This window comes from Sceloporus undulatus, chromosome 3 (assembly GCF_019175285.1).
Source record: "Sceloporus undulatus isolate JIND9_A2432 ecotype Alabama chromosome 3, SceUnd_v1.1, whole genome shotgun sequence".
Lineage (NCBI taxonomy): Eukaryota > Metazoa > Chordata > Lepidosauria > Squamata > Phrynosomatidae > Sceloporus > Sceloporus undulatus.
The window spans coordinates 259,794,273-259,821,763 of NC_056524.1; the positions used below are offsets into that span (position 1 = coordinate 259,794,273).

At 42.3% G+C, this 27,491-nt stretch overlaps 1 protein-coding gene across 8 annotated transcripts in view; it reads right to left on the reverse strand.

Moving 5' to 3' along the window:
* TBL1XR1 (TBL1X receptor 1) overlaps positions 1-27,491 on the reverse strand; it is a 257,598-nt gene that overhangs the window by 19,462 nt on the left and 210,645 nt on the right. For 6 of the 8 annotated variants that reach the window (XM_042461033.1, XM_042461029.1, XM_042461030.1 and 3 more), the window contains 4 exons: positions 14,056-14,201; positions 11,729-11,954; positions 3,584-3,716; positions 1,114-1,255 (listed from right to left, as the gene is read on the reverse strand). In XM_042461033.1, coding sequence (XP_042316967.1) covers positions 1,114-1,255; positions 3,584-3,716; positions 11,729-11,954; positions 14,056-14,201 — 647 coding nt within the window. The remainder of the gene's footprint in view (positions 1-1,113; positions 1,256-3,583; positions 3,717-11,728; positions 11,955-14,055; positions 14,202-27,491) is intronic. The other 2 variants (XM_042461036.1, XM_042461037.1) reach the window with 1 other exon arrangement.

Sequence of the window (27,491 nt, forward strand, 5' to 3'; positions counted from 1 at the left end):
TGAAGAGGAAGGGCCCTCCCCTCCCTCCTTCCAACTGTCATCTTCTGGCCTTAGAGGGGGCGAAAGGACAGGCCCAATGCCATCGGGCCTGGCCTCGATTAAGAAAAAGAGCCCTCCCTCCAGTCCATCTGCCTTGGTCCAGGCCACAGAGGGAGAGAAGAATGCTGGACCTGATCCCCACCATTCCCTTCTCCTTTTGAGTCATGTCCTTTTTTAGATTGTAAGCCTGAGGGCAGAGAATCATCTATTATCCCTTCTGTTGTAAGCCGCCTGGATTCCCAGTGATTGGGCAGCATATAAATAAATCCTATTATTGTTGTTGTTGTTGTATTTCCAGTGAGCCTGGGATATGTGTGGACAGTTGGGGAAGGGATCTGCAAAAGCAAACCCTGGGGCTTTGTAAGTAATTGCTCCCCATGTTTCCCCTTGAAAGCCTTTATCTACAGTTGAGAACTACTAACACAGTCCTCTTCCAAGATGAGTCTTTCTTGACAAAGACGTAATCAGAGAAAAACAGTTCCTGGATTGTGCCAAGATGATCAGCTAAAACAGATTTATGCTTCACTATATCTGTGCCAGTGTTACTTTTGCCAGCAGTTTTGGTTTCTCAATGTTGTTGTTAAAAACTACACATTTAGTGGTAACGATAAATTAAACTTGTTTGTAGCTGCACTTCATCTTTTCTATTTCCTGCCTCCTTGCCTTTATCTCCATTGTTAGGGGTCATATTCCAGACAGTTAATTTCAATGCACTCAGGATTTGTGCATATTGGCTGGGAATGCACAGCTCCACTAATGTATCATTTCTGAAAGACCACTGAGTTTTCAGAGCCCTTTTCTGTACAAAGTAGAGAGCTGCTCAACATATTCTTAGACAAGCTCTGTTGGTTTTCAGTTGCTACATAATCTCCCACCTATACCAGATTATGACATTTCAGCAAGGCAACTGTTCTGACAGGTACCAAGCACAGCAATGGTACAACAGGAGCAATAAAAGGAATATCCAAAATTCCCTCCCTCAATGAACACCCACTAGACATTGAGGTATTTGAATAAAAAAAAAAGCCAAACTTTTACAAAAGATGATTTGCACACTTAGAAGTTTCTGCTTACGTTCCAATCCAGAGAAGTCACATCTTTGTTGCTTGGTACATCTTGGCCTCCTTCTCGTATACAATGCCGAAGGACAAGCTGTGTTGATCCACTGGTACTGTTTTCACTGAGGTTCCATATTCGTGCCGTAGAATCTCCAGATCTGCAAAATAAAAAGGCTGAGAACAATTCTGGAAGAACAAAAATGCAAATACAGTGGGTCCTCTGGATCTGTGGGGATTCTGTTATGGGTACCACCACGGATAGGAAATAAACACAGAGGATCACATCTCACATTATTAAATGGCAGCAACCTGAATGCAGACACTCTGAAGCATATGTGTTCATGTCACCACCATTTAATAACTGGGATGGGATGGGGATGATCTGTGGTCACTCGAAATCGTTGAACTGTAGCTATTTAATATGTGTGACGATCTGCAGTCGCTCCAAATTGCTGATCCAGAGGGCTCACTGTAGCTATACTGCCATTCTCAGTATTGAGGTAGTTTTACAACAGTCTTGTCAAAGGGAAGCCATTGAAATCCACAAACATCTGGATAATTTCAACCGGAAAGAGGAAATCCTTAAAGTGAACAAAATTTGGCTACCAGTCCTGAGGAATAGCAAAATAAGGACTCAGCAAATGCAAATGGGAAACCATTCAGAGTCAGGGGCTTTCCCAGCAGATAATGATCACCAATTAGCAGACATTAATCCTCGTTTGCATTAGCCTCCCAGCCTAAGGTCGGCCATCAGCACAGAAGAATACACATGCAAATCACTCCTGCATTCCCAGGCTCACACAGTATATATACACCAAACTTTTTCCAGGCAAAGCATTCTCTGAAGATGCCAGCCACAGATGCTGGCGAAACGTCAGGAAGAAAATTTTCTAGAACATGGCCACATAGCCCGAAAAACCCACAAAAAAACATGGATGCCGGCCATGAAAGCCTTCGACTTCACAATCTTGTCAAATATTACATTTCCTGCATAAATAGTAAAATTTTATAAAACTCATGTTGTTGGCTCAAGGGCCAAAGTTTTTGTGTCATTAGTGAGAACATGCTTAGCATTTTCCCTACTGCAAAGAACCAAGAAGCAATACTTGGGGGAAAGGAAAGGATCTACTATGGACTGGCCTCATTCTGTCCACAAAAGGATAGCAGACTATTATTTACTCCACATGGGGAAAACCAACCAATAAATGGCCACAAAACAACAATGCAGTCCTGAAGTGGTGTAATGATGTTAATTGGAAGGTGCCAGTAACTTCAGAAAGTTTACAAATAAGCCCATGATGGCACTATGGCATGCTGACGATTACATATTGTTAAACTTTTTATTTTATTGTTTGTTTAATACCCCATCTTTCTCTGAGGATGGGACTGTATCAATGAAGATGGTCAGCCATGTGTAAATTTAAGACTATAGCAATTTTCTCTTAGCAAAGAAGGCTGGAGCTACATTGTCAGAAAGTAAGTGCATAGTCCACATATCCCTTCCTACCAAAGTTAGTGAGTAATGAGGGGCAGAGCTGTGACTGGCCATTTACACCCCATAGAGCCTTTAAATACCTGGAATATTATTTTTCTTTTCCAAAACAGAAAGTCACTAGATATTTTACAGTATCACTGAAAAGCGGCTGTTTCAGCCCTCCAAAAGGATTGGCCAAGGCAGCATTTAAAGTGCCAGTTGGGTCCAGAAGGTTTACAGGAAGTGGACTCCTGGGATCTTCACTGGCAGGTTTGGTGGAGCTGCATGTGGACCAAAGGCTCTACTGGATTTAATGTATGATGGCAGAATAGGTTTTGATTGCTAGAAAAATTTCTGTTATCCAAATCATAATGCAGCCTTTTTGCAATAGACCACACAGAACAGTCTTTGCTAAAACAAAACAAAATTGATTATTTTAAAAACAACATTAGCTAACCAACAAAGCAGAGGAGGTGAGGCAAATTCTGACTTTCTGAGACTCATCATGACAACATACATAAAGACACATAAAAAAGGCAGCAATACATAGACATACTACTTAGTTTATTAGGACTGGTGTGATTATAATACTATATACTGTTAGCATCGGTCTGGTATCTGTTTGTACACTGTTGTATTTCTGATTGCATAGGTCCAAACTCTACTACACAATGAAACTTTTACAAAATCATCTTCAGCCAGTTGAAATGCGTATTTTACAGTTTAACCCATGTGCAAACCTTCACAACACTTCATTCTCCTATCAGAAGAATCCATCAATTACTCTAGTGTTCATGCTAATGACACCAATGTTTCTGCTTGGAAGAAAGTCCTAGAGCTTCCCCCCACTTTTCTCCCCATCATGTTTCTGGTTCACATCACTGAAGGAAAATGCCTAAATGCTATTATGAAGATTAAAAAAGGTTGTTTCCTGTATTCCCACACATAAACAAAAGAGACACTCTGTGAGATCTTTTGTTCAAACCCATTTGCTACTTTAGGGGAAACATACCCTGAGGCCAGAAGGTCACTAACAGGGTTCCAGGCGCAGATGAACACTTCAGATTCATGGCCACGTAGCACCACTGCTTTATTAGGAGGGATTTCAACATCACCATCCACTTCCATCATATCTGTATGATTATCTGGACAAAAGGAAACAAGAGGCAGCATATGTATTATTACTGAGCATTTCCATTACTGATCTATGCATTCTCCTCTGCCCCCATTTATAAAATTTATTCAATTATTAAATTGATAGTAGAAGTACACAAGGAAAGTTCTCTTTTTTTAATTGTTATTTTTAACTTTTCCACACAAAACAAAACATTGCACACATTACAAATTTGACAATAGACCACCCCCACACCCAGACTGCATTATTAAAACTACATATAACATAAATTGAGCTTCCTAATACTACTTGAGGCTTGTTCTGATGTTTTCTTCCATCTTGTTTTATCTTGAAGTGTTCTCCTTCTTAGTTCCTTCACCTGGATCTGTCCTTATGTTATATTGATTCCCAAAAAAAAAAACATTGTTGATCTTCTTCGCTTTACCTAGAAATATACATCTTTAGAGTAGCTCTATACCGTATACTATCCTTCTTATACATAACATTCTGCCAACAAGAACTTTAAATATTTAGGAAAGAGAGAGTGTTTTGTAACCAAGATTAAGTGCTGTTATATATTTCAAATCCCTATCTTTTTTGGTTATCAATACCTTATTCCATCTTATCTCTAAAAACTTATAAAATTCTTCCCATTCTTGATATACACAGTCCTCAGTTTTATCTCTCATCCAACATGTTAACTTATCCATCTCTGCCATTTCATACAGTTTACAAAGCCATTTATCTATAGATGGAGCTTGTGTTTTTTTCCAAAATTTTGCATAAATTATTCTAGCACAAGAGAAACAATAAAAGAGAAATTACAAGGAAAGTTCTCAATTGTACAGCGTGCCCACGTTTTATGTGGGCGCAGCATACGTGGCTTTCAGCATATGCTGAAAGCCATGCCGGAAGAGCCCATCATGCGCCCCAGAAGAACCAATGGGGCGCATGTCTGTGGAGCATGTGCACCGCCACACTGCTGTGCACCACAGACGCAAGCCCCATTAGTTCCTATCATGCATATGGACAGGTTACGTACCTGTAACGGTATTTCTTCGAGTGGTCATCTGCGAATACATACAAATGGGTTTACTGTGCCTGCGCAGAGCTATTCAGAAACTTCTGGAATCACTGGGCAAAGATCCCTGAGATACGGCCCATTAAGTCATTTAGGACCTATGTGAACCCCAAACTTTCCCTGACAACCCAAGCATAGGTTAAATCACACAAATGTAAACAGCTGAACATGGAGAGCAGTGCCATCAGTGTAACCCTGAAACCAATACTGCCCTCCCAAAGGCTGCATCACGTTTGGCCCTGGTGTCCAGTCGATAGTGTTCTATGAAAGTCAGAGGCTGGGACCAAACAGCCGCCTTGCAGACATCCTCCAGGGAAATGCCCGACAGAAATGCGGAGGATGCTGCTACTGCCCTAGTTGCGTGGGGTCGCACCCCAGCCGGTACCGGTCTGCCTAACAGCTCATAACAGAGGTGGATGGTGGCGGCCACCCATTTGGACAGTCTCTGAGCCGATACCGGCAGTCCCTTTTTCGGTTCCGAGTAGCACTGAAAAAGTCTCTCGGAACGGCTTGAACCCGAAGTCCTGTCCAAGTAGAAGGCCAAAGCCCTCCGAACGTCCAAAGTGTGTATAGTGTGTTCAAACTCAGTGGTCAGGTTCGATGCTAGGGTAGGTGATACAATGTCCTGACACATATGAAAGGCCGACACTACCTTCGGTAGGAAAGTAATGTCGGTACAGAGAACCACCTTGTCCCTGTGGAACCTCAAAAAGGGCTGGTCCCTTCTCAAGGCACAGAGTTCGCCCGCACGGCAGACAGAGGTTATGGCCCTAAGGAAGACAGTCTTCCAAGTCAATAGTCTCAAGTCCGCTGTGGCCATGGGTTCAAAGGGCTTGGATTGTAGAGCAGACAGAACAGCATCCAGGCTCCAAGCCGGGGCCGGGACCGAGACCTGGGGGTGGAGGTTATTACACCCTCTCAGGAAACTCTTCACTAGAGGGTCCCTGAAAAAAGAAGGTTTACCATCATACTGAAAATAAGAACAAATGGCAGACAGGTAGCACTTAATGGATGTGAGGGTTAGCCCCGCATCCACAAGTGACAGCAGGAACTCCAGTACCACTGGCGTTGTCACTCGCTGTAGAGAAAAGTCAGGAATTGCTGGAACCTCTTCCATTTGGTGGCGTAAGACCTTTGGGTTGACGGTTTTTGCACAGCCAGGATCACCCTCCGCACCGGATCAGGAAGGTCTGCTAGGGACGGAGCCTCCACACGACCATCGGTAGTGTCTCGATGTCTGGGTGTCGGACGTGGCCGTTCTGGAGTGACAAGGTCGGGACGAGGTTCCAACCGGAGAAAGTCGTTGTTGGAGAGGTGCAGCAGGAACGGGAACCATGGCTGCCTCGGCCACCATGGGTCTGATTCCGCCATCAGTCTTCGGTACTGCGAAGTACTTTGAGAAGAAAGATCTGGACAATTGTTCGGGCGATATAGGTGAAATCGCCCCCTTTAACAGTAAAGCGCGTACTTTGTCGAGAAGGGTGTCCAAGGGGATGGTGGAAATGAAAGCTCCAGTTGGAGGGAGCTCTTCGAACTCGAGGGCATAACCCCTACAGATGATGTCCAATACCCAAGAGTCTGTAGTAATGGAGGCCCAGATGGTGATGAAGGGCTTTAAAATGTCTAAGAAGTAGAGAGGAGAAGGGACGAAGCATGCAGGGAGTCTTCATGTCCTCTTCTTTCCCTGGCCGGTATCCTGTTGGCGATTCTTACAATACCAGCCAGGAAAATTGCGATGGCCAGAGGAAGAGGAAGACTGAGACGGATACCTCTGCCACTGGGTGCCTTGTTGTCTTGGTAAAAAGGCCTTCGACACTGACCTTGCTGCTGCCATGGGCGCTGTCTTCTCCGAAACTGTGAGGTTGGAGGGGTGGACATGCCATGCTTCTTAGCTGCCGCCTTCAATCTGAACTTTCTATTCAGCCTGTTATCCGTCTTGGTGTGAAACAGGCCGGAGTCGTCAATAGGCATGTCTTCTATGGTGGCTCGGACGTTTGGGTTGAGATCCGACCCTCGAAGCCATGCATGACGCCGTAGAGCAATCGAAGCCGCCATGGCCCTGCCCGAGCACTCCGCAACATTTCTGGAGGCGGTGATGAGCCAGCTCCCGACCGAATGGGTCTTGTCCCTAATCTCAGTTAGGGTGCGCTGAACGTCATCCGGGACATCCGGGATGATAGGGGAGATTCCCTCCATCAGAGTCTGGACGTAGGCCCCCCATACAGGCAGTGTAGTTGATCGCCTTGACTGCCAGGGCTGCTGCCGAGTAGGCCTTCTTGGCCAAACCGTCGATCTTTTTGGCCTCCCTGTCCGTGGGTAAAGAGGCCTGTCTATTAGTCGACGTCTGCTGGGCTCCTTCCACAATCGCAGAATTTTGGCGAGGATGCGATGCCAACCAGGGGGCGTTGGGTGAAGACACCCGGTAGAGGGACTCTATCTTGCGGGACGGTCCAAGCAACGACGACGGGGCATCCCAGGAGTGCTTGACAATGGTCTCCAACGACGGCAGCAGTGGTATGGAGGGCAGTGTCTGGATGCGACCGTGGACCCGGCGCTCAACTGGATCCTTGGCCTCCTCTTCCGGATATGCCAGTTCGATATCAAGAGCACGAGACATCTTAATAACATGCTCATTGAAAGAGTGGACATCATTCGTCGGAGAAGCAGGTTCTGGTTAGTGGAGCCGTTGCGGAGAACTGTGCGGGGACATTTCTGGTTCCGAAGGACCGTCCGAGTCAGGCAGGAGCTCGGGCTCGGAGTTGGAATCGGCAACGTCGGAATCGACCACTGACACGAGTCGGTCCTTGGGGTGGCGACCGGGCAACTGTCGTCTTGACGGCGGCCTGAGAGCTCCGTTTCTCCATCGGAGTCTGTCCCTCTGCCCGAGTTGGGCGAAGCTTGAGCTTGGAGGTGAACTTCAGCAGTGCCACCTCTCTCGGTACCGCCATGAAGTACCTGTCAGTCTCCGAATCGTAGAAGACAGAATCATCTTCACAGTCCTTAGACGGAGACTGAGGAACTGGAGTAGGGGACCTCCTCCGAGTGGAGTGGGGATCCTCCTTGTTGGGTTGCAGGAACGGCACGGTTGTGGAAGCAGAAGGCCCTGGAACAAAACTCGTTCCCTCTCTGTCCGGGGACTGAGTGACGTCAGACAACCTTCTCGACGGGCGATCGTCCCGAGGGGAGCGGCGTACAGAAGGCTGATGTCGGGCATCTCAGTCGGAAGCCGCTGGCGTCCGAAGAGGTGATCTGGACCAGGAGCGGTCTCGGTGAGTCTTAGTCTTCTTCGACGCCGAAGCCTCCGGTGTTGAGGCCATGGAAGGCCATTTCTTAGCAGACTTAGGGGCGTCCCGCTGATCATCCGGTGGAAAAAATGGGTTGATGGCCAGCTCGGAGACTTTAGATCCAGAAGACGGTCCCGTCTTGGCTGCTTTCTCCTTTGCCCCGGCCTCTTCGATCCCGACGGCTCGTTGTTGGCAAGCTTGGCAGGTCGGGAATGGTCCTTGGAGGACTTGGAGCCGTCTTTGGAGCTGGGTCCCCCCTTCCCTCTCTTGGCTGGAGGAGGGGTCTTCCTGAGGCAACCCCGAGACTTCTAAGTCCTAGCCTCGGCTGCCATGGCGTCCTCCAGCTGGCCCTCGTTGGAGTTTGGGCAGGAGATGGAAGGAGAGCGCTGGGTCCCCCCTTCCCTAAAAGTTGCAAAGTGTACTTTGCCCAGTGATTCCAGAAGTTTTCAAATAGCTCTGCGCCGGCGCAGTAAACCCATTTGTATGATTCGCAGAGACCACGAAGAAGAAGCTGATTTCCCCTTATGTGGAGGGATCCGGAACGGATCCCCGCATAAGGGGAGGGCGTACTGCATACTGTGATATTCCAAGGTAACAATGCAGAAAATAAAAACACATGAGAAAAATAACTATGTTAATAATAAGTTTCTATAAAAGCTGATCAAATGTCCAAATGTCTCGGTCCCACCACCATCCCAGGCTCGCCTGGTGAGGACCCAAGAGAGAGCCTTCTCAGTGGCTACTCCTTCCCTGTGGAACTCCCTTCCACGGGAGACTAGGCTGGCCCCCTCACTGCTGGCCTTTCGTAGGCAGGCAAAGACATTTTTATTTAAACCGGCCTTTTGAGATCTGGCAGGCTTGGTTTATTGGGAGATGAGAGGGTTGGACTTGGACTTTTTAATTTTAACTCTGTATGTTTTAAAAATTTTATATTTGTAATTTTTATATTATTATGATTTTAATTGTATAATTTTAACTTATGTTTATATATGTTCACCGCTTTGGGTCCTATTTTGGGAGAAAGGCGGGATAAAAATAAATAAATTAATTAAAAAAAATCTCCCTCCCATCTTACACAACATATACTCCTCATAAACTAGAAGACCGGATCCAATGGTGTTTCCATTGTCTGTACTTTAACTAAGTGTATTTGTTCACTGCTTTTGGGATCTTTCCCCATCCCCTAACTCTTCTTATCTCTTTGGGTATTGCTCCTTGTGATGCATCAGAACATCATAATATATGGGTTATCGGTACAACCAAACTGGTTTCAAGCCACTAATCAGAACTGTCTGACTGGAGACCAGTTTGATGAAATGGATAGCATAGGCCAGTCTTCCAAAACATCAGAAGAGCATCAGATTTGGGATAAGAATGCATTTGAAAGTCTTTACATAGAAGCTGGATGGGCATCTTTCAAGAGTGCTTTAGTTATATACTCTTGCATGGCAGGGAGTTGGTTGGACTAGATGCCCTTTTTGATACCTTCCAATTCCTTAAGATTTTATGATATCTAACACTTACAATTAGTCAGACAAGGGTCATGGAACCTGGGAGTTTTATTTAAAATATCTGGAAGATATCAGATTGGGGAAAGCTAGACAAATCATATCTTCCAACTCTATAGGTCTATGAAAGATAGTCACTGTTGTTTGCTTTAAGTATTGCAATAAACCACCCATTCCTCCTGTATGTAGTATGTTAGCACATCCAACAAACTACACCAGATATGTCTATGCAGCCAAACAGTGGCTAATCATAATTTCAATTTCTTTATTTGGGAAAAAAGTCACATTAAACTTATATCCCTTTGTAATTTAACAGGGAATGGTTTAAAAGCAAAATTCACCTTTTCTCTATGTATGCCCAAACTTTTCTGATGTTTATAAAACTAGTAACCTAAAATAACAAAAGACTACATTGCATCAAAGTGACATAGTAATACAGAGGAGATTTTCTGCTTATCAACCCATCCTGTGCTTAGTGGAACAGCATTTTAAAGACAACTTTTGCACACAACAAATTTATAAGAGATTATTCTGAAAGTGTACTCTCAATGAAAGAGAAATACAAACAGAGAATATGCCAGCAGCATTGGTATTCAATGCAATAGCTGAAAATGCTCCTTCTTGTGAAGACAGGCAAAATCATTTGCCTTTTCAGCCAGTAGGGGTGGCTGGCACATCACATTCTCAATCCTTTACAGTGAAGTGTGTGTTGTGTGTGTTCCAAATCCAAACATGGAAAGGAATGCTGGGTTTTTAAAAGTACCTGTGTTTCTTCAGGTTTTCATGTGCAAGACAAAATGTTAATCTTTCAGTTTTACAGATATACATAATAGCCTATGCAGGAAATACTTTAACAATACTTTTAAGGAAAGGGTTTGGGCAACAGCCTTTTCCTAAAGTAAGCAATACTTCTAAGAAAGCGTTTAGGAAAAGGTAGACTGTGAACTACCCAGCAGACAATAGGCTCATTTCCAGCAGTTCACCTACACTTGCTTTTTGCTGGCAACTAGATGGCTTCATGGCCTGATCCTGCAATGTACTTAAATCCGAAGCAAGAGACTGCTCATTAGCTTTTTCTTACCCATTAAGAGAGCTGAGTAAGCACTTCTCCTTTGAAATTTAAAATGAATCAGCAGGCCACAGGAATACTAATAGCAAGAAACAGACCACACAAGATGGACCACAGCTCAGCCCAACTTTAGATTTTGATTATCTGCTGACTATTCACTTTTTTCTGTAAATTGCCCAAAGGTTTCAATACATCCATTCATCCCATACAGTACTTCTCTAAAACAATAGCAGGTTGAAATACACAGTCATGATTTGCAGCCTTACCGCTCATTGAGGGCACATTCCATTAAAAATGACTGGAAGTTTCATCTACAGTCCCCCGGAAGTGATTCTGCTGGCAGAAAAATGTTCTGCTGCAATTGCAAAAGTTGGTATTTATCTGTGGTAGACATAGGCCCAAAACGCATTGCAGAAATAATCCAGTTTGAGTCCGCTTTAACTGCCCTGGCTCAATGCTAGAGAACTCTTGGAACTGTAGTTCTGTAAGACATTTAGCCTTCTCTGTCAGAGAGCTCTGTTGTCACAGTTAACTAAAATTCCCAGGATTCCCTAGCACTCAGCCAGGACAGTTAAAGAAGTCTCAAACTGGATTATTTCTGCAGTGTGATTTGAACCCTAAAGTATATAGAGCTGGGGAAATTGATTTTTTTTTATTTTTTTTTTTGGATAGCAACTCAAGTTGGGGGGTAGGTGGGAAGCATGTCCTCCAAAGATGTATATCCTGCAAAATACCTGAAGATTAGCTTCAAATTTTAATCGAACATCATCTCTAAGAGTATGTGTGTACCCATGAGTGGGCACACTTATAGGCTGAGAATGCTCCCACAAAGAATCCTCAAAGATTACACAGAAGTAGCAGTAGTGAGGGAGCATAGCCCCTGTAAACTCTTCTGAAGAATGCTAGAAAATGTAGAAGTGAAAGGTGCAGAATGCTTTGAGCACCTCAAAAGTCTTCTATACACACTACTTCACACTCCTGCCTCTCAATTGTTTCCAGGCAAACATTCAGTAAAGCTTTTAGACACCAAACCAAGAATGGAACATTGACATATTTTATGCAAGTGGTCCTTATTATACACCTAAGACTACAACATCTTACTTGCTATAGTATGGGCTCCATTTTCCTCTCCATTAGCAGTATTTTCGCCATTTTTGGCAGACCCCTGTTGATTTGTTGAAGCTGCTGCTGCTGCCGCCGCTGCCGCCGCCTGTTGCTGTGCAAGCTTGTCTCTATAAGCCTGCTGCCGTGTTTGTACCACATCCGGCATTACGGCATCTATCAGTGAGAGTGATTCTATAGGCCTACCATCAAACAACGTACCATCCTAATTTGGAGATTGGGGTGGAGAGGAAAAAGATATATTTAGTGACATGTGAGAGACCTTCAGGATAGAAAGCATAAAACCTGCATTTGTTATGAAGCATAATGATTGCACAGTATGATTCCCAAAATGTATCTTGCTCACTCCAGTGTCAAGAACCCTTGTAAGGTAGGCAATTATAGCTGTCATTCAAAAGGGAGATATAACTGTGATTACCGGGCAGGAAAGCAGATCAAACTAACCAGTTAATTGACTATCTAGGAAACTCGCTTATAAAGAGTCAAACCATCAATTCTTCCAATTTGGGATAACTGACTGCCAGGATTTGGGGGAGGAGAGCATGATTTTAAAAACTTTTTTGGCCCGCGCAGGGCAAAATGCACTATGTGCCATCTCAAGGACATTGGGGGGGGGGGGGGGGGGATCTTTTAAAAAAAATTAGGGGGGTCATAGGGCTACATGTGGCCCATGAACTGCAATTCTTGACCCTTGCTTTGAACTTCAAATAAAAAAGAATGACAGTTCTAATTGCCTATCTTTCAAGGGTTCTTGACATTGGAGTGAGCAAGATAAATTTTGGGAATTATACTTTGCTGTAGGCAAAGGTTCCACATATTCTGTCCAATGGGACTACATTTTAACGAAGAAAATGTGGAAATGCCTTTTTAGACAATAAATTTCTACAAATAACAGCTTAGACCAAAAAACAAAAAGAAAAATTACATCCAAGTCCAAAGCCAAATGTGATCTCATGAAAACTATCTATATCCTCTGGTGTATTTTTAGCCACTCAGGAACTCCCTGTGAGAAACAGTCTTCCTCATTTATCCTTGCAACTTTGTCTGGTTTTCTATTGCTCCCAGAGAAAAGGGATTTATTTTCAGTGAAAAATGTGAACTTTCATTGGAGATTATTTCACTACACTATTAAAGCATTGCTATTCCGCTTACTGCTATGGCTATCTGTTTTTGCATTCTGGGATTTGCAGTTTAGGATGGGGCATTTGGAATATTCAGCCAGAGAGCTCTTAGGCCTCACTGAATTACAAACTCAAGAATGCAACAGGAGACAGTCATAACAGTTAAAGTGGAATAGCAATGCTTTAAGAGCGTAGTGCAATAATCTCCATTCTCTCACTATCTATTTAATTTTGAAAGAGAAATAAGAGGGATATCTAAAGTGATGGAATTGTCCTTTTGTCCACTAGATCTCAAATCAATTTTCGAAAAAGGCTCCTCATATGAAACACAGAACACTTGGACAACTGTCCTGAATTAAGGACTTGATGAACACAAGCATGGCTAATAATCATGCAAGCTGACACCTTCACATTATGGAAAGGGAATAGGAGGAAAATAATTTGATTTGGAACTGAACAGCAATTTTGTATTTTAATCCCCATATGGAAGGGTTAGCTAGAAACTAGTAAATAAAGGGATATGGTTCCTCACTCCATAAAAGCCAAGGAAGAAAACAATTACAGCAAATCATCTTTGTTCTGTGGGAATAAAGTAGGACATGAATTCAAAATAAATCCGCTTCAGAAACAGGCTAGGCAAACAGAGCAAACAAAAAGCACCATGCACTTCTGCTCAATTTGCTCCACTGCCTGATTATTATTATTGCATAGCATAACTGGTGTGTCTAAATGAAGTGGCAGCAACTATTTTAATGTGCATGCATTGTAAACAGATGAATTCAAACATTTCACACTTAAATAAGGGTAAATCTCTTGGGGTGGGGGAACAAGGAACTACATTCCTTAGGCCTTCCCAGAACTTTATCACAGGATTCCTTTAACATTTGGTAACTACTGTAGCTGATTAACATTCTGGTCAAGGAAAGCCACCTTTAGGTAGCATCTCTTCCTTCCACACGGATCAAATGCTATGCACCAAAGGCTGTTCTGATTTGAACTCTATGATTTTATAATGCTCCAATTTTATTCAATAAAGAAAATGTTTGGTAAACACAGACAAGAGAGTGTCTAACATACTGGTAAATGAACAGGGCTGTAATATCAAGGAAGGGAAGGAGATGGTTGGCAATTCAACACATTGCAAGGAAGCACATAAAAGCTTTTGTAGAACAGAGATTTCCTTACCTCATTAATACTAACTTCTGCCTCTACATACTGCAAGCCTTTCTGGATGATCGATATCAAAGCAGCTGGGGGCACCAAAGCACCGTTGATGTTAGACTGGCTGATATGGCTCTCGATACCAAAGGTAAATGCTGAATGAGAAAACCCTAAAGACAAGGGGAAAGCTATAAGGATGTGTTCCAACCTGCACAAAGAGGCATTATATTTTCTGGCTGCGATTTCCAGTATCTCATGCTTGATTTTTTTCAAAAAGATTTGTGCTTTGTTTATTTCCAAGCTTTTCCCTCTTATTTAGATTACAACACCTAGACAGTTTAGATTACAACACCCAGATGTAGATGTATATTTGTGCAAAACAGTCCACCTACCTTCCCACATGGGAGCCATGTAAATTATGGGAGTAATTTCAGACACCCACCTGCCTTTTTAACTCTCATGTACCAGAATGGGATACTTGGGTCCTCCCAGATATGTGTTTGATTACTAAATTCAAAAAAAGTAGGCATCCTATGGCATTGATACCAGAAGAATTGTTAACAAACTCTTGGTGTTTAAAATAACGACAGAGACCCCCCCCCCCCAAAAAAAACCCTGTCTCAAGAAATCTACCAGTTTGGGCCATTAGAGTTTTCTGTTGTTGTTATAGTCAGTGTAATATATTAGGGCAAATATGTTCCATGCTGTTTATTTGGCAAGCCATGATGCTGTGAAGCAAAAGCAACATGCTCTGATTGTCAGTAGGTTGGACCCATCAAGAGAGGACACAAGAATTGACAAAATGTTCAGGAAATGAAAGATGTGCACAGTAAAACATTAACATTAACCACTAGGCAAACCCTATTTCTAACATTCAATGGCTGCAAACCAACAGTCCCTCAGAATAGCACAAATATCCACATGTGGAGATACACTACACCAGCCCTACACAACCTCTGGGCAACACAACAACATTGTGCAACGTGTGTCAAATGTCTGGGTTTAATTATGCAATACTCAATGAGCAATAACACAACTGAGTCCCAATTCTGGGGGAAAGCAGTATATAAATAAATATAACAACAACAACAGCAACACTGCTGTATATGCAACTCTGCTACTGCTGCTGCCAGCCAAATAAGTCCATTGCTGTATGGCAAATAATTTGCCCCACATACATAGTATAAGTTTCGCATGTGTATGCCACTAACAGGACGTCAGACAAACTATACTATTGGGATCTGAAAATGCTTTACAATTCACTCAATGCAATATTAAAAAATAACCTTTGTTCAACAGGGCTAAACACACAAACACACAACATTTCCTGAAGCTGTTCCTCCACAAAGTTTGGTGGTATACAACTATCATAGCTATTTAGGAGGTACTGACTGTGGTGGCTTTTCCCACATAAAAAGACCTCCTCCACAAAACCATTAACTGGGAAGAAAAGTCTTATTCCTTTACAGCTCCGGGATTTACATATACACTGCAACTGGATTGGATTTCTCCATGTAGCTGAGTGCATGCATGGAGATGGTTTCTATCCATTAACAGGAACTAGAAAAACCAATGTGAATCTCAGAAAGTTTGTTGTCTTACATTTATTTATTTATAGATTTTTACCTTGCTTCCCATCATGGTGCCCAAAGGGGCTTAATAACAAGATTTAAACACACACACACAAACAAACAAACACACAAACACACACACACGGGAATAAGTAACAATGGCTGGAATCATATATGAGTTACATTACATTATCAGTTAACTAAGTATGCTTAGTTAATTATAGTTAACTAATAACCTCCTAGCATGGTATAATGGTTTGAATGTTGGACTGAGACTGTAGTGACCAGGGTTCAACTCCCAACTCGGCCATGAAATCCATTGGGTGATCTTGGGCATGTTACATGCCCTCAGCCATAAGAGAAGGTAAAGACAAACCTCCTCTGAACATATCTTGCCAAGAAAACCCCATGCTAGATTCATTTTAAAAAGGTAAAGGTAGTCCCTTGACATGAATGTCTAGTTGTAATCTACTGCCCGTAGGGGCGGTGCTCATCTCTGTTACTAAGCTGGAGAGCCAGCATTGTCCAAAGACAACTTGGGTGGTCATGTGGCCAGCATGACTGCACCCAATGCTGTTATCTTCCCACCGAAGTGGTACCTATTTATCTAGTTGTATTTGCATGCTTTCAAACTGCTAGGTTGGCAGAAGCTGGGACTACTGACAGGAGCTCACCCCATCATGTAGCACTGGAACTGCCATCCTTCCGACCTTACAACTGACAGAATTGGTGTCTTTAACCTTTAAGCCACCACATCCTGAAGGTTCACCTTAGGGTTGTCATAAGTTGAACTGACTTGAAGATACCCAATGCACAAACAAGTAATCTCTTCTAGCCTGACAACCTCAAACCTAATGGAAATATCATTCACCCACACTCTAATCAGTGGCACAATAGATGTCCTTCTTCCCATGTACCTGATTTTTTTTTGGGGGGGGGGGGGGGAGGAATTACAAATGTGGCAATAGCCATCACAATCATTACTAAATAGTGAACACGACACTATTGCCATGCTCATAGTTCCTACTCAAACATACATTACCCAGCATCATTAGGAGGTCAATTCTGTTGGCCATTGGAGCAGAGGTGAATAACGTTTCTGTCAAAGCTGCAGGGTGGGTGGTTCAGGAGAGCACCTATATTTAAGTGGTGTACCATACATGGCTTTCAGCTTACAATGAAGCCACACTGTGGGAAAAACAATGGCACACTGTGCCACATACATGCACCCCCATAAGTGTTTTTCCCTTATGTATGTGTGGGGGACTCTGGAACAGATCCCCCGTATAAGGGAAGGGCCCACTGTATATTTAACTAAGTACAGTTGGCCCTTGGCATCCACGGGGGAATCTGTTCAGCACTCTCCTACCGATAGCAAAACCCGTGGATACTCAAGTTCCATTATCTCCAGTGGTGGGGCATGCACACAACCATGCCTCCATTACGGAAAACTGGACTTCAATGTCAGCACTGTCATTAGGGACAGCCCCTGTTGTCCCCCATGGTGACGTACATACATGGCCATGCCACCATTAAGGACAACATGGGCTGTCCTTAATGGTGGAGCAGCCATGTGCACACGCCTCCATTGGGGACAATGAGAGTTTGCCATTTGCGGAATCCGTAGATGGCAAGTCTGAGGATACTGAGGGCAAACTCTGTGTGTGTGTGTGTGTGTGTGTGTGTGTGTGTGTGTGTATAATCCTAGTGCAATAGGGTTAAATGGTAAAATATGAATAAAACAAGAACAAATAAAAACATTCCATAAAAGATGAAATTATTTTAATTTTTCTTAAATGAGAGCAACAACAAAATCACATTTAGATCTGTCTAGTTATGGATCTGTCTAAATATTAAATCTGTCTTAATATGAGGTCCTAGGAAGTTAGAGACCAATATGTTTGAAAAATGAAGTAGACAGTACTGCTGATCCCTCACAAAACACCTCACCATATAAAATTTGCAAAAAAATGGGTAGGTCTATTCCTAGCAGCCTCCAGGAGTGGTGATATTGCTTTAACGAAAGATATATCCCCTTCCTGCACCTTTTGTTCCCCATTCCTTTTTTTTAATACTAGAAGCAGAAGCCAATTTCCTGGGGGAGGTGTTGTGGTGGGTTCTTGGTTTTCAGACATTTGAAGCTTTCCAACCTGTTTTAGACAAAGAAACCAACACTTGCTGCTTGTGGGAAAGCTAGCATACTAAGAGAGCTACAACATTTCACCCTTCAGTGCTGGCTATCCACATGGAGGGTTTCTTATATGTGAGAGAGCATCCAGAAATGCAGTAGTTGTCTTTTCTGTCTTGATTTCTTTTAAATTGCATAGGACAAGAGAGAATAATGTCTACCAGTTGGTGCATTACACAGGTGTAGGTGGCATAAAGAGCAGGATGAAAAAGACCCAACTGCAGCAGCTATGAAGGACGTGAGACCTTGGAGAAAAAGGTTGCTCAGAACTGGCAAATTTAGTCTGGCTTCTCTCTTCACTGTTGCATAATGCTGGAAAATGTTCACCCAAAGGATTCAGGTCTGAAATTGCAGAGGTCTGGGAGTGAGGGTACTGAATGATAGAATTTGCTCAAGATTTATTTATTAAACAGCATCAGGCAAAGGTCACAGCAGAGGATGTTATATGTCAAGGTGTTATATCTAACTCTTTTCTTTTGTTGTTTCCGCTTGAACAAATTTGTATTTTCTTCCAATCGCTGGTTGGTGCTACCAACCCAACTGCTCTGTTGAGGCATCAATACTCTCCTGCTTATTATGACTTTTTTTCTATCTTGATTTCTTTTTAAATTGCATAGGACAAGGGGGAATAATGTCTACACAGGGGAGGATTAACTTCAGGATGAAGCATTTTAATTGTACATGAGCACCAGCATCAGGCTTGCCTTATTTCCGTATTCCATTTCAAGAGCTGCATAATTATCGTTTGCAAACAGGGAAATTAGGATTACTGGATGTTAATGTGTTATTTATTTTGCTTGCCCTAACAAAGGTAAATCCATCGTGCAGAAAACAGATTCATCTTAAGCCATTATGTTTTCTATTCACAGGTAATTAGAACTTCAGACATTTTCCCTTTTGGGACACTATAAACAGTGGTTTATAGCCAGAAGGAACTAAAATTGTTGCACATAAAGCAGAAAAAAAGAGATTAATTTTACAAGCATGGCAGAAGCATAACTGACCCCAGAAACCAGGAAGAGGTTTTATAGATATGAACAAGTATATTTCTCAATGGCTGGACAGCACATTTACAACCCTGGGAGAACAAATAATAGAATTAATTAGGGTAGTGGTTCTCAGCCTTTGGTCCTCTAAATGTTTTGGAATTCAAATCCTGGAAGCATGAGCCAGCATGGCCAGTAGTTAGGAATCAAGAGAGTTAGAAGTCTGAACGTAATAATAATAATAGGATTTATTTATATCCCGCCCAATCACTGGGAATCTGAGCGGCTTACAACAGTAGGGAAATACAAAGCAATAGCAATAAACAATAACAATAAATATAAAATAATAAACAAATGTAACATAGCAATACATAGCAAAAACATAATAATAATAGTAATATCATAACAATTCAATAATGACAAAAGCCTAACACTAATGATTACATTCAAATCAATAATTATCAAAAAGAAATCCCCATTTCCAACCCCTCATTCCAAAAAATAACATCTAGAATACTGCCACTCAACATGGTGTTCCAAAGAGGTGCTAAGTGGTGTTCCAAAGTGGTGCAAATTGGTCATCAGTGCTGGTCATCACTGTGGATATGAAAAAGCATGGGAACTCATGTCCCACTGACCCCCATGGGGCAATGGGGCTTGAGAACAATGGGGCTTGCTATATACAGATGCTCAGATCTGTGGATGGCAAGCCTGCAGATGGCAAGAGCCCACTGTACATCAGACAGCTTGAAAAGCAATGATCTAGAGTAATAAAGGACCACTGCAACAAGAACAGGACCCCGTGTGGCCTAGCCTTTATCGCCTTTATAGACTGGTATAGACTGGTATACAGTCCACAGACTGTACCATGTTCCTTGCAAGATACACAAGCAATTGCTCTGCACATACTCCACCTATAACCCAGCTCTTCTGCTAACTGACATTAGTTTGCTATGGCCATGAACAGGTTGGAGTGTGACAAATTCATGCTTTGATCTGAAAAAAGAAAGAATGCTGCCTTACATTACATTAGATAACTTTGCTCCACTTAGCTCTGTTTGTCTATAGTGACTGACAGCTACTTTCAAACGTTTCAGTAAGAAATCTTTCCCAGCCCTATCTGGATAGGTCTAGGAACAAACCAGGGACTTTTCATAGGTGAAACCAAAACCAAATATATTCTGTTTTATTGAGCTCTGGCCCCTCTTCCTGGATGTTGGGACAGGGCTATAGAGACCAAATTCAACTTGCACATATAGATCAACTCGCAACACAAAAATTGATCATCAACTATGTAATCTGGGCAGCAAGGTATTGGTTGGATTTTACGGTTCAGATCTTGTTGAGAGCCTGCATAGCGGAAAGTTCCACCACTGTAGTTAGTTATTGGGCATTGAGCAGGAGTCCAGTAGGTAACCAGTCGAGCAGCAGCAGCAGCAGTACAAAATCCCAGCATCCAGCAGGGAGCTTCCCAATACATACCACAACAAACACTAGTTGTATGGGGAAGGCACTGTATCTGGCCACTAGTCATGTTAGTCACCTGGCCACTAGACCAGCATTCATCATACTATTGGGATAACAATTTACATGAGGAGCTACTGGCTACTCATTATGCAAGCCCAGAGTATGTAGAATCACCAGTGCAATGACGTACATTAGCATATTGGCCCAACATAAATTGAGCCTATGTGCATAGACCATACTTGGTTAATCCAGCTCCACACAGGCTTCTGAAGATATCATGCACATTCTTGGCTTATTCCACCCGTATGAATAGAAGAGAGATTTTTTATAATCTGTTTCTGGTCCTAGAGATGTATTTGAAATGTTAGGCATGATGGTAAAGACAGGAGCAGTTGAATAAGAGTAGAAGTTAGAAAAAATATCTGTATATATTCAAATAATAAATGAAAAGGTGATTTCCTGAGTGAAACCCTGACGAGGAGACTTGGGAGAGCATGAGAATCTTCACAATTTGGGACACAGGGGTTTTGTGCAGAAAATGGCATGGTTTTCTCTGTAGAAAACAACATTTCTGCACCTGCTGAAAAATCCACATGTATATTTTTCACAGAGTAAGTCCCAAACTGCAAATAGGGCCTAAACATAGTTTGTGAGGACTTTCTCATAGTGGAGAAAAATGGTTAATTATTCCTTCTTGCCCATGAACAAAACAAAACAAAATTACATTCCTAGTGAAAAAAACCATTATAGTTGGTTTTCTGCATCCATGGATTCTGCATCCTTGGATTATCCATGGAATTAAAATATTCAGCTCTCCCATTCCAAAAGGAAACCTTGATTTTTAACATTTTATATAAAGAACATCATTTTACTATGCCACTGCATACACTGGGACTTGAGATACATACATTTTGGTATCCAAGAGGGAACCAAACCCCAGCAGATACCATAGGCCCACTGTACATTGCTCCTTCCAGTATCTGCAGTTACAGATATGAACATCACTGAGCACCATTCCTTACTCCACTTGAAAGAAGCACAGCATAAAAAAAATGGAAGCATTAAATTTGGGACCAAAAGTAGTCCATCTGGAATCCTAATAAGTGATACTGGTGTGTATGTGTGGGCTCTAACATGATTATGGATCTCTGGTCATTCACTAAATTAATTAGGAAAGACCTGCTTTCTGTGCACATGTTAAACTTGCACAATTCTGAAGAAGTTTTGCTCCAAAGACTGAACCAAAGTATTAGCTATAGATTAATAGAGTCTCCTATAAAATACAAAATTGTACACTTGCACTCCAGTGGACTTGTTTTTTACCTCAAGAGTAAAAATACCAAGATTTGGCAGGATTGACACCTTGCTTCCAGAAACCAATCTTTAAATACTTACTGTATATACTCATGTATAAGTCTAGAAATTTAGGTCAAAAAATTGACCCCAAAAACCTAAGTCGACTTATCCACGGGTTAATGTAAGTATTGTATCTTAACTCTTATTTAAAAGAAGGAACCATCGTCTTGTGAAAGGCAATGGTATAATCTGTCCTGGAAGCATTGAACCCGTTTTCTCTCTTATCTATCCAGCTTTAACAGTGAGTGGCAAGAGTTATGGCTGCTGGAATTTTTTTTACATTCTTTGACATTGTTTTCCTTTGCTTCATCCTTTAGATCCTTTGCTATATGCCCCTAAATTTTATCCTCGACTTATCCATGGGTCATATCAAAATCCATAATTTTGGCCCCCAAACTTGCCCTTGACTTATACATGAGGTCGACTTATAGTTGAGTATATATAGCAGCTACATCTAGACTTAATTAATGTAAGATATGCAAACTTCTAAATAATTTTAAACTCAAGGTCCACCCCTTCCCCATTTGAGTTAACCTGTCTATTGGATACCTGTCAGTAGTCTTAACAGTTTGTGTCTTCTTTGCAGCTTTAAAAACATTAGTGGAAAATACAGTTTTTTTGTATGTCTTCTGAAAGCAGCAGGCCATCCCTTTCTTTCCATAAAGACTGTCACATCATGGTCTATTGTTGTCATATTGGTTTTTTTGCTCAAGTCTTTCTGAGTTTCTTTTCTTTATGATCATTTATTTTGTTGGTGGTGTTTTTGTGTATTTTAATTACTAGCTGCAAACCATTTTTGCACAACTGCAAGAGTTACATATAAATCATTTAAGAAATGCATTTTAAGGGATGTAAAATAGGATCTAGGAAAGACATTGAAAGATCTTTGCCTTTACATCTCCCACCATTAAAATTTAAAAGAATTTAATTTAAAAGAAAGGTCTCTACTTGAAACTGAACTGGGATTCAAAGGTATATAGCGCTGCAGATTTGCACATATGAATTCTTTAAACCAATACAATATTTTTCTTGAATCTGATTGTCTGTCCAGGGCTGTCACTGACTTCCTGACTTCTTATTAAAATAAAATAATGCAGTTCTATGCAGTCTAGAGAACACATTTTCATATTTAGGAACCATATAATGGGCTTATTAGGATGTGGACCACAAAAACCATGCTTTAAAGGATTCCAAATTCAGTACATGTGAGCAAAAAGATCACATCTAGGTCCCAAGTAAAATAAGCTTGTACAATAGACACAACAGGAAAGCAAGCACCATTATTTGCTGTGGCAGCAATTTTCAAACTGTGCACAGGGTCACACTAATTTGCTGCTATAAATAAACTGGCATATGAAACCAATTGCAGTTTTGTAGCTGTCACTGTTATGAGCATCATTCTTATGAATAATATTTAAACAGGAAACCTGGGCCCCTGGAATGGAACTGCTGTTAAATCTCATCAGTGACAATTTTGCAAAATTTAACAAGGCTGCTAAAGAGCAAGCAGAGCTGTGTAAAGAAGAGAGAACGTGTAAAGCGTCTTGTCACAGGTATATCTCACTGTATTTAGGAGAAATGGCCTTGGCACAAACAGAAGTACTAAAATAGGTATGATAAGCAGGAGCAAAACGTTACTAAGTGTAAAGATCACACGCCACTGAGTGCAGCTGCCAGACACCGGCTTCCTGCCATCACTGGAAATAATGTGTGTATTCAGCTCTTTCCTGGATGCTGAACTTGCTAGTGCTAATGAGGCAGAGTCAAAGCTGCTGCTATTGATTTATCATGGAGAATCCTTCCCCCATATGAGCTCCCCATGGTCACAGATCTAGCATGGTAGCATTAAAAAAATACTTCTCTTTTCAAACTCCTCCCCTGAATGAAAGGTCCCTTAGATGATTCAAACAGGGTTTATTGAAAATATCTGCTTTTGTGTGCTATGCTGTTCCTTCTGCCTCTAGAAAAATGCTTATGGGGGGAAATCTGATAACCCAGATACAGTATGTTGACCATTTATTCCAAATAGCTAAGTATTATGAAAAGCGTACAAAACGGAGCTGGAGAATAGACAACAGATGGAAGCAAAGAATCATAGGATATCTTACAGCCATGTTTGTTAATAATGCCAGATTACCTATAGTACTTCAAAGCAAAAGGAACAGCAAATGGTTCTATCTAAATTCGATGAAGAGGCATCAAAAACAGTCTGGTGAAAGGAAGTCTATAGTTACGTATGTTTTAACTTATGTATTCAGATAGTTTTATGTGTTTTAATCTTTGCTGTACTCTACCTTGAGCTTCAGGTGGGTAATAAATAATAATAATAACAACAACAACTATTATTATTATTATTATTATTATTATTATTATTATTATTATTATTTTCTTATTAAAGGAAGAAGCTCCATTAAAGCAGAAATCCTCCCCATGAGCTGGAAGCATACCCTTCCATATACACTCATCCCTCCATATTTGAAGCTTTGTTATTTGTGGATTTGATTACTCACGGATTTGATTAATATGTTCTCTCTAGGTTCTCCAGTGCAACTCTATAGTCAACTTTAACTAAAAGTTGTACTGAAAGACCTAGAGCCGTGATGGCGAACCTGTTGCACGCGTGCCACAGGTGGCACGCGGTGTGATTTTGCCAGGCATGGGGGGGGACGGAGAAGGCGGAATGGACGTGTGCCCCTTCCGCCTCCTCCCTACCATTTTCGGGCCTCCCACTGTCTCTCTGAGACAGCGGGAAGCCAGAAAATGGCACCTGGGAGGAGGAGACAGAGGCGCGTGCGTGTCTGTCTCTTCCTCCCAGCCCTCTTCCCTCCCGGCTTCCTTTCGCGCGGAGCGAAGGCCAAGGAGAAGGGGGCTGGGATGCGTGCCCAGCCTCCTTCTCCTCCCGGCTTGGCTTCGCTCGCCGGGAAAGGGATCCGCGGAGTCCGAGGAGGAGGCGGTTGGGACGCATGTCCAGCCTCCTCCTCCCGGCGAGCGGAATTCGAGGAGGAGGCAGCTGGGACGCGTGCCCAGCCTCCTCCTCCTCCTCCCGGCTTGGCTCCACGGAGCCCTTTCCCGGCGAGCGGAGGCCGAGGAGGCGGCGGCTGGGATGCGTGCCCAGACGCCTCCTCCTCCTCCCAGCTTGCCTTTGCTCACCGGGAAAGGGCTCCGTGGAGCCCTTTCGCGGCGAGCGAAGGAATGGCAAGGGCCCTTTTGCCGGCCTCTGACGGCCCCAGAAGGGACCCTCAGGGGCTGGCAAAGGCCAGAGGACGGCGCGCCGTCCTCCACGGCACTTTTGCCGGCCTCTGACGGCCCCAGGAGGAACCCTCAGGGGCCAACAAAGGCCGGAGGACGGTGTGCCGTCCTCCACAGCCCTTTTGCCGGCCTCTGACGGCCCCAGGAAGGACCCTCAGGGGAGGAGCCAGAGGCTCCCTCCCTATGAAAAGGGGGCAGAAGCCCCACCCCTGGAGGGTAGAAGCCCCCCCCCCGCACCCCGCCCCCCACCCTGGGGGTAGAAGCCCCACCCCCGGCACACGACCTTAAAAAGGTTCGCCATCACTGACCTAGAGATTCCTAGAGAGAATACTGTACTAGGCATTTGTAGCTCCTCCAGTTCAGTTGTATGGTCAATGTCTGTTGGACGTTGACTCTCAGATAAAAACATGGTGTTTTTGTTATTTGCAGGTTTTCCATTTTCACGGGGGTCTTGTGCCCTACCCTAAGGAATATGTAGGGACAAGTGTATTTAATCAATGTATTTATTCAGCACATTTCGTGTTTTTTTAAAAAACCTCACAAAATCATGTACATTATAAAACTAATTGCCAATAAAAAAACAGCATTTCAGAAAAATAATACTGTCCCCAATTCTCTCTCTCTCTCTCTCTCTCTCTCACACACACACACACACACACACATGAAAGGCCCTGACAAATTAAAACAAAAGTAAATATTAGAATCACAGAATCGTAGACTTGGACGAGACCTCAAGAGCCCTCCAGTCGAACCCCTGCCATGCAGTAACACACAATCAAAGCATCTCTGACAGATGGCCATCCAGCCTCTGCTTAAAGACCTCCAAAAGAGTGTGTTCCACTGTCAAACAGCCCTTACTGTCAGGAGATTTCCCTTAATCTTGAGCTGGAATCTCTTTTCCTTGTTGTATAGTGTACAATCTTTGTTGTTACCCGCCTCGATCCCCAAATGGAAGAGGCAGGATATAAATAAATGAATGAATAAATAAATATTATTATTATTACCTTTCACATATGGTCTTGTCAAGCCAGGTGTCCCCCATCTTATATCTATGCATTTCATTTTTTTTGCCCTAAGGGCAGTATCTTACATTTCTCTGTATTGAAATTCATTTTGTTAGTTTTGGCCCAGCTTTCTCATCTAAGGTCCCCCATCCTGTATCTATGCATTTCAAAACAGAGTAAGTCACATATCAGATGGTGGGAAAATGGAAGGCTCCTACTCCATACAGAAGTGCATCCGTTCCATATATGTTTGTATGTATTAGGGGTTTAAAGGATATTTGAATATTTTCTCATCTTTGACAAGAGAGGGACAAGAAAGTGTCAAAAAACTGTCAAGTGCCATGACATTTTTCATCCCTGAGCAAGAGTGAAAAGAAGAGCACCTTCATTTTCATTCTATGTAAAATGTAATTTTAGGGGAACAATCCTTTTGAACAAACAGCATTTTCACAAAAGAACCCCTAAAGGAGAAACAAATCACTGGAAAATGTGCAAATGTTCTCATAATCTTGCACAGGGGGGATAAAACTGCTTTTTCAAAAAATCACATTTCAGAACTAAGTAGGTAAAGGTTCACATCCCTAGTATGCACACAGGCATCTATCTATCTGGTGACAGTCCGCTGTTCCAAACCCTTCAATGGGACTACTGTTTCTCTTTTATTACAAGGATTCAGTAGAAGAAAGAGATGTTAACTTTGTGAGTATATTTCATGGGTAAATTCCTATGAAATGGATGTATTTCATGAATATAAGTAAAAGAAGAAAATCCATGCACACTCTGTACTGTATAAAAAATTCTGATTCCTGAGAATCAGAGGTTTTTCCTTTTTATTTTTAAAGAAGGCTTGTTTCATTTCTGCTCCTTTAGATATGCAGGAGATTTTGAAATCACATGAGCCATATCTAGTAAACTATCAGAAGTCACAGAGGCCACATTTCCAGTAGTTATGGGAATATGATTTTTCAAACAGTTTTCAATAGTAGGGGATAAACTCTTCAGGTTCATACTAGCTCCATTTTCCTTTCCATTTCCCACTCCTAGCTCAACATGTATGGTTTTATACATGTAATCAATTTTAGCTTTTTATTTGATAGATTCTGGGTTATCTAGATTTTGGTCCATTTCAGTGAAGACAACATCCTACTCATATCTTTAAGTCAGTCAAAGTGAAGTTAGAATGACAAACTACGAACTTCCTTTATTGGGGCAGTAGTTGTCCCTGAGAGGGTTGCTGACGGACGTTTATGGGATCCACAAGTGCTCCAGTCCCATGGAGAAGGTAGTCCAAAAGTAGTGGTTGCAACGTCCCATCTGAAGGCCTGCTTACACAACCATAAAATAGGTTATCTCAGGGCTATTCTCCTCAGATAACCTTCCACTGTATATGAACAATGGGCTCATGTCTTGCCATGAACTCTGCCCTGCTGCAACAATGTTGCACTTTTGCATATTTACTTAAATAAGGTAGAAGGTTCTCAAGAGCTTGAATCTCCTGGTGATCTCTAGACTTTGTACACTGATTCAAGGCTAAAACTACTCTAAAGGTTCTTGAGACAAGAACTTATGAAATCAAGGTTTTAGTAGGACAAGAGGTGAAGATAGCAAGGCTTATGCCAACCTGATACTATATTCAAAT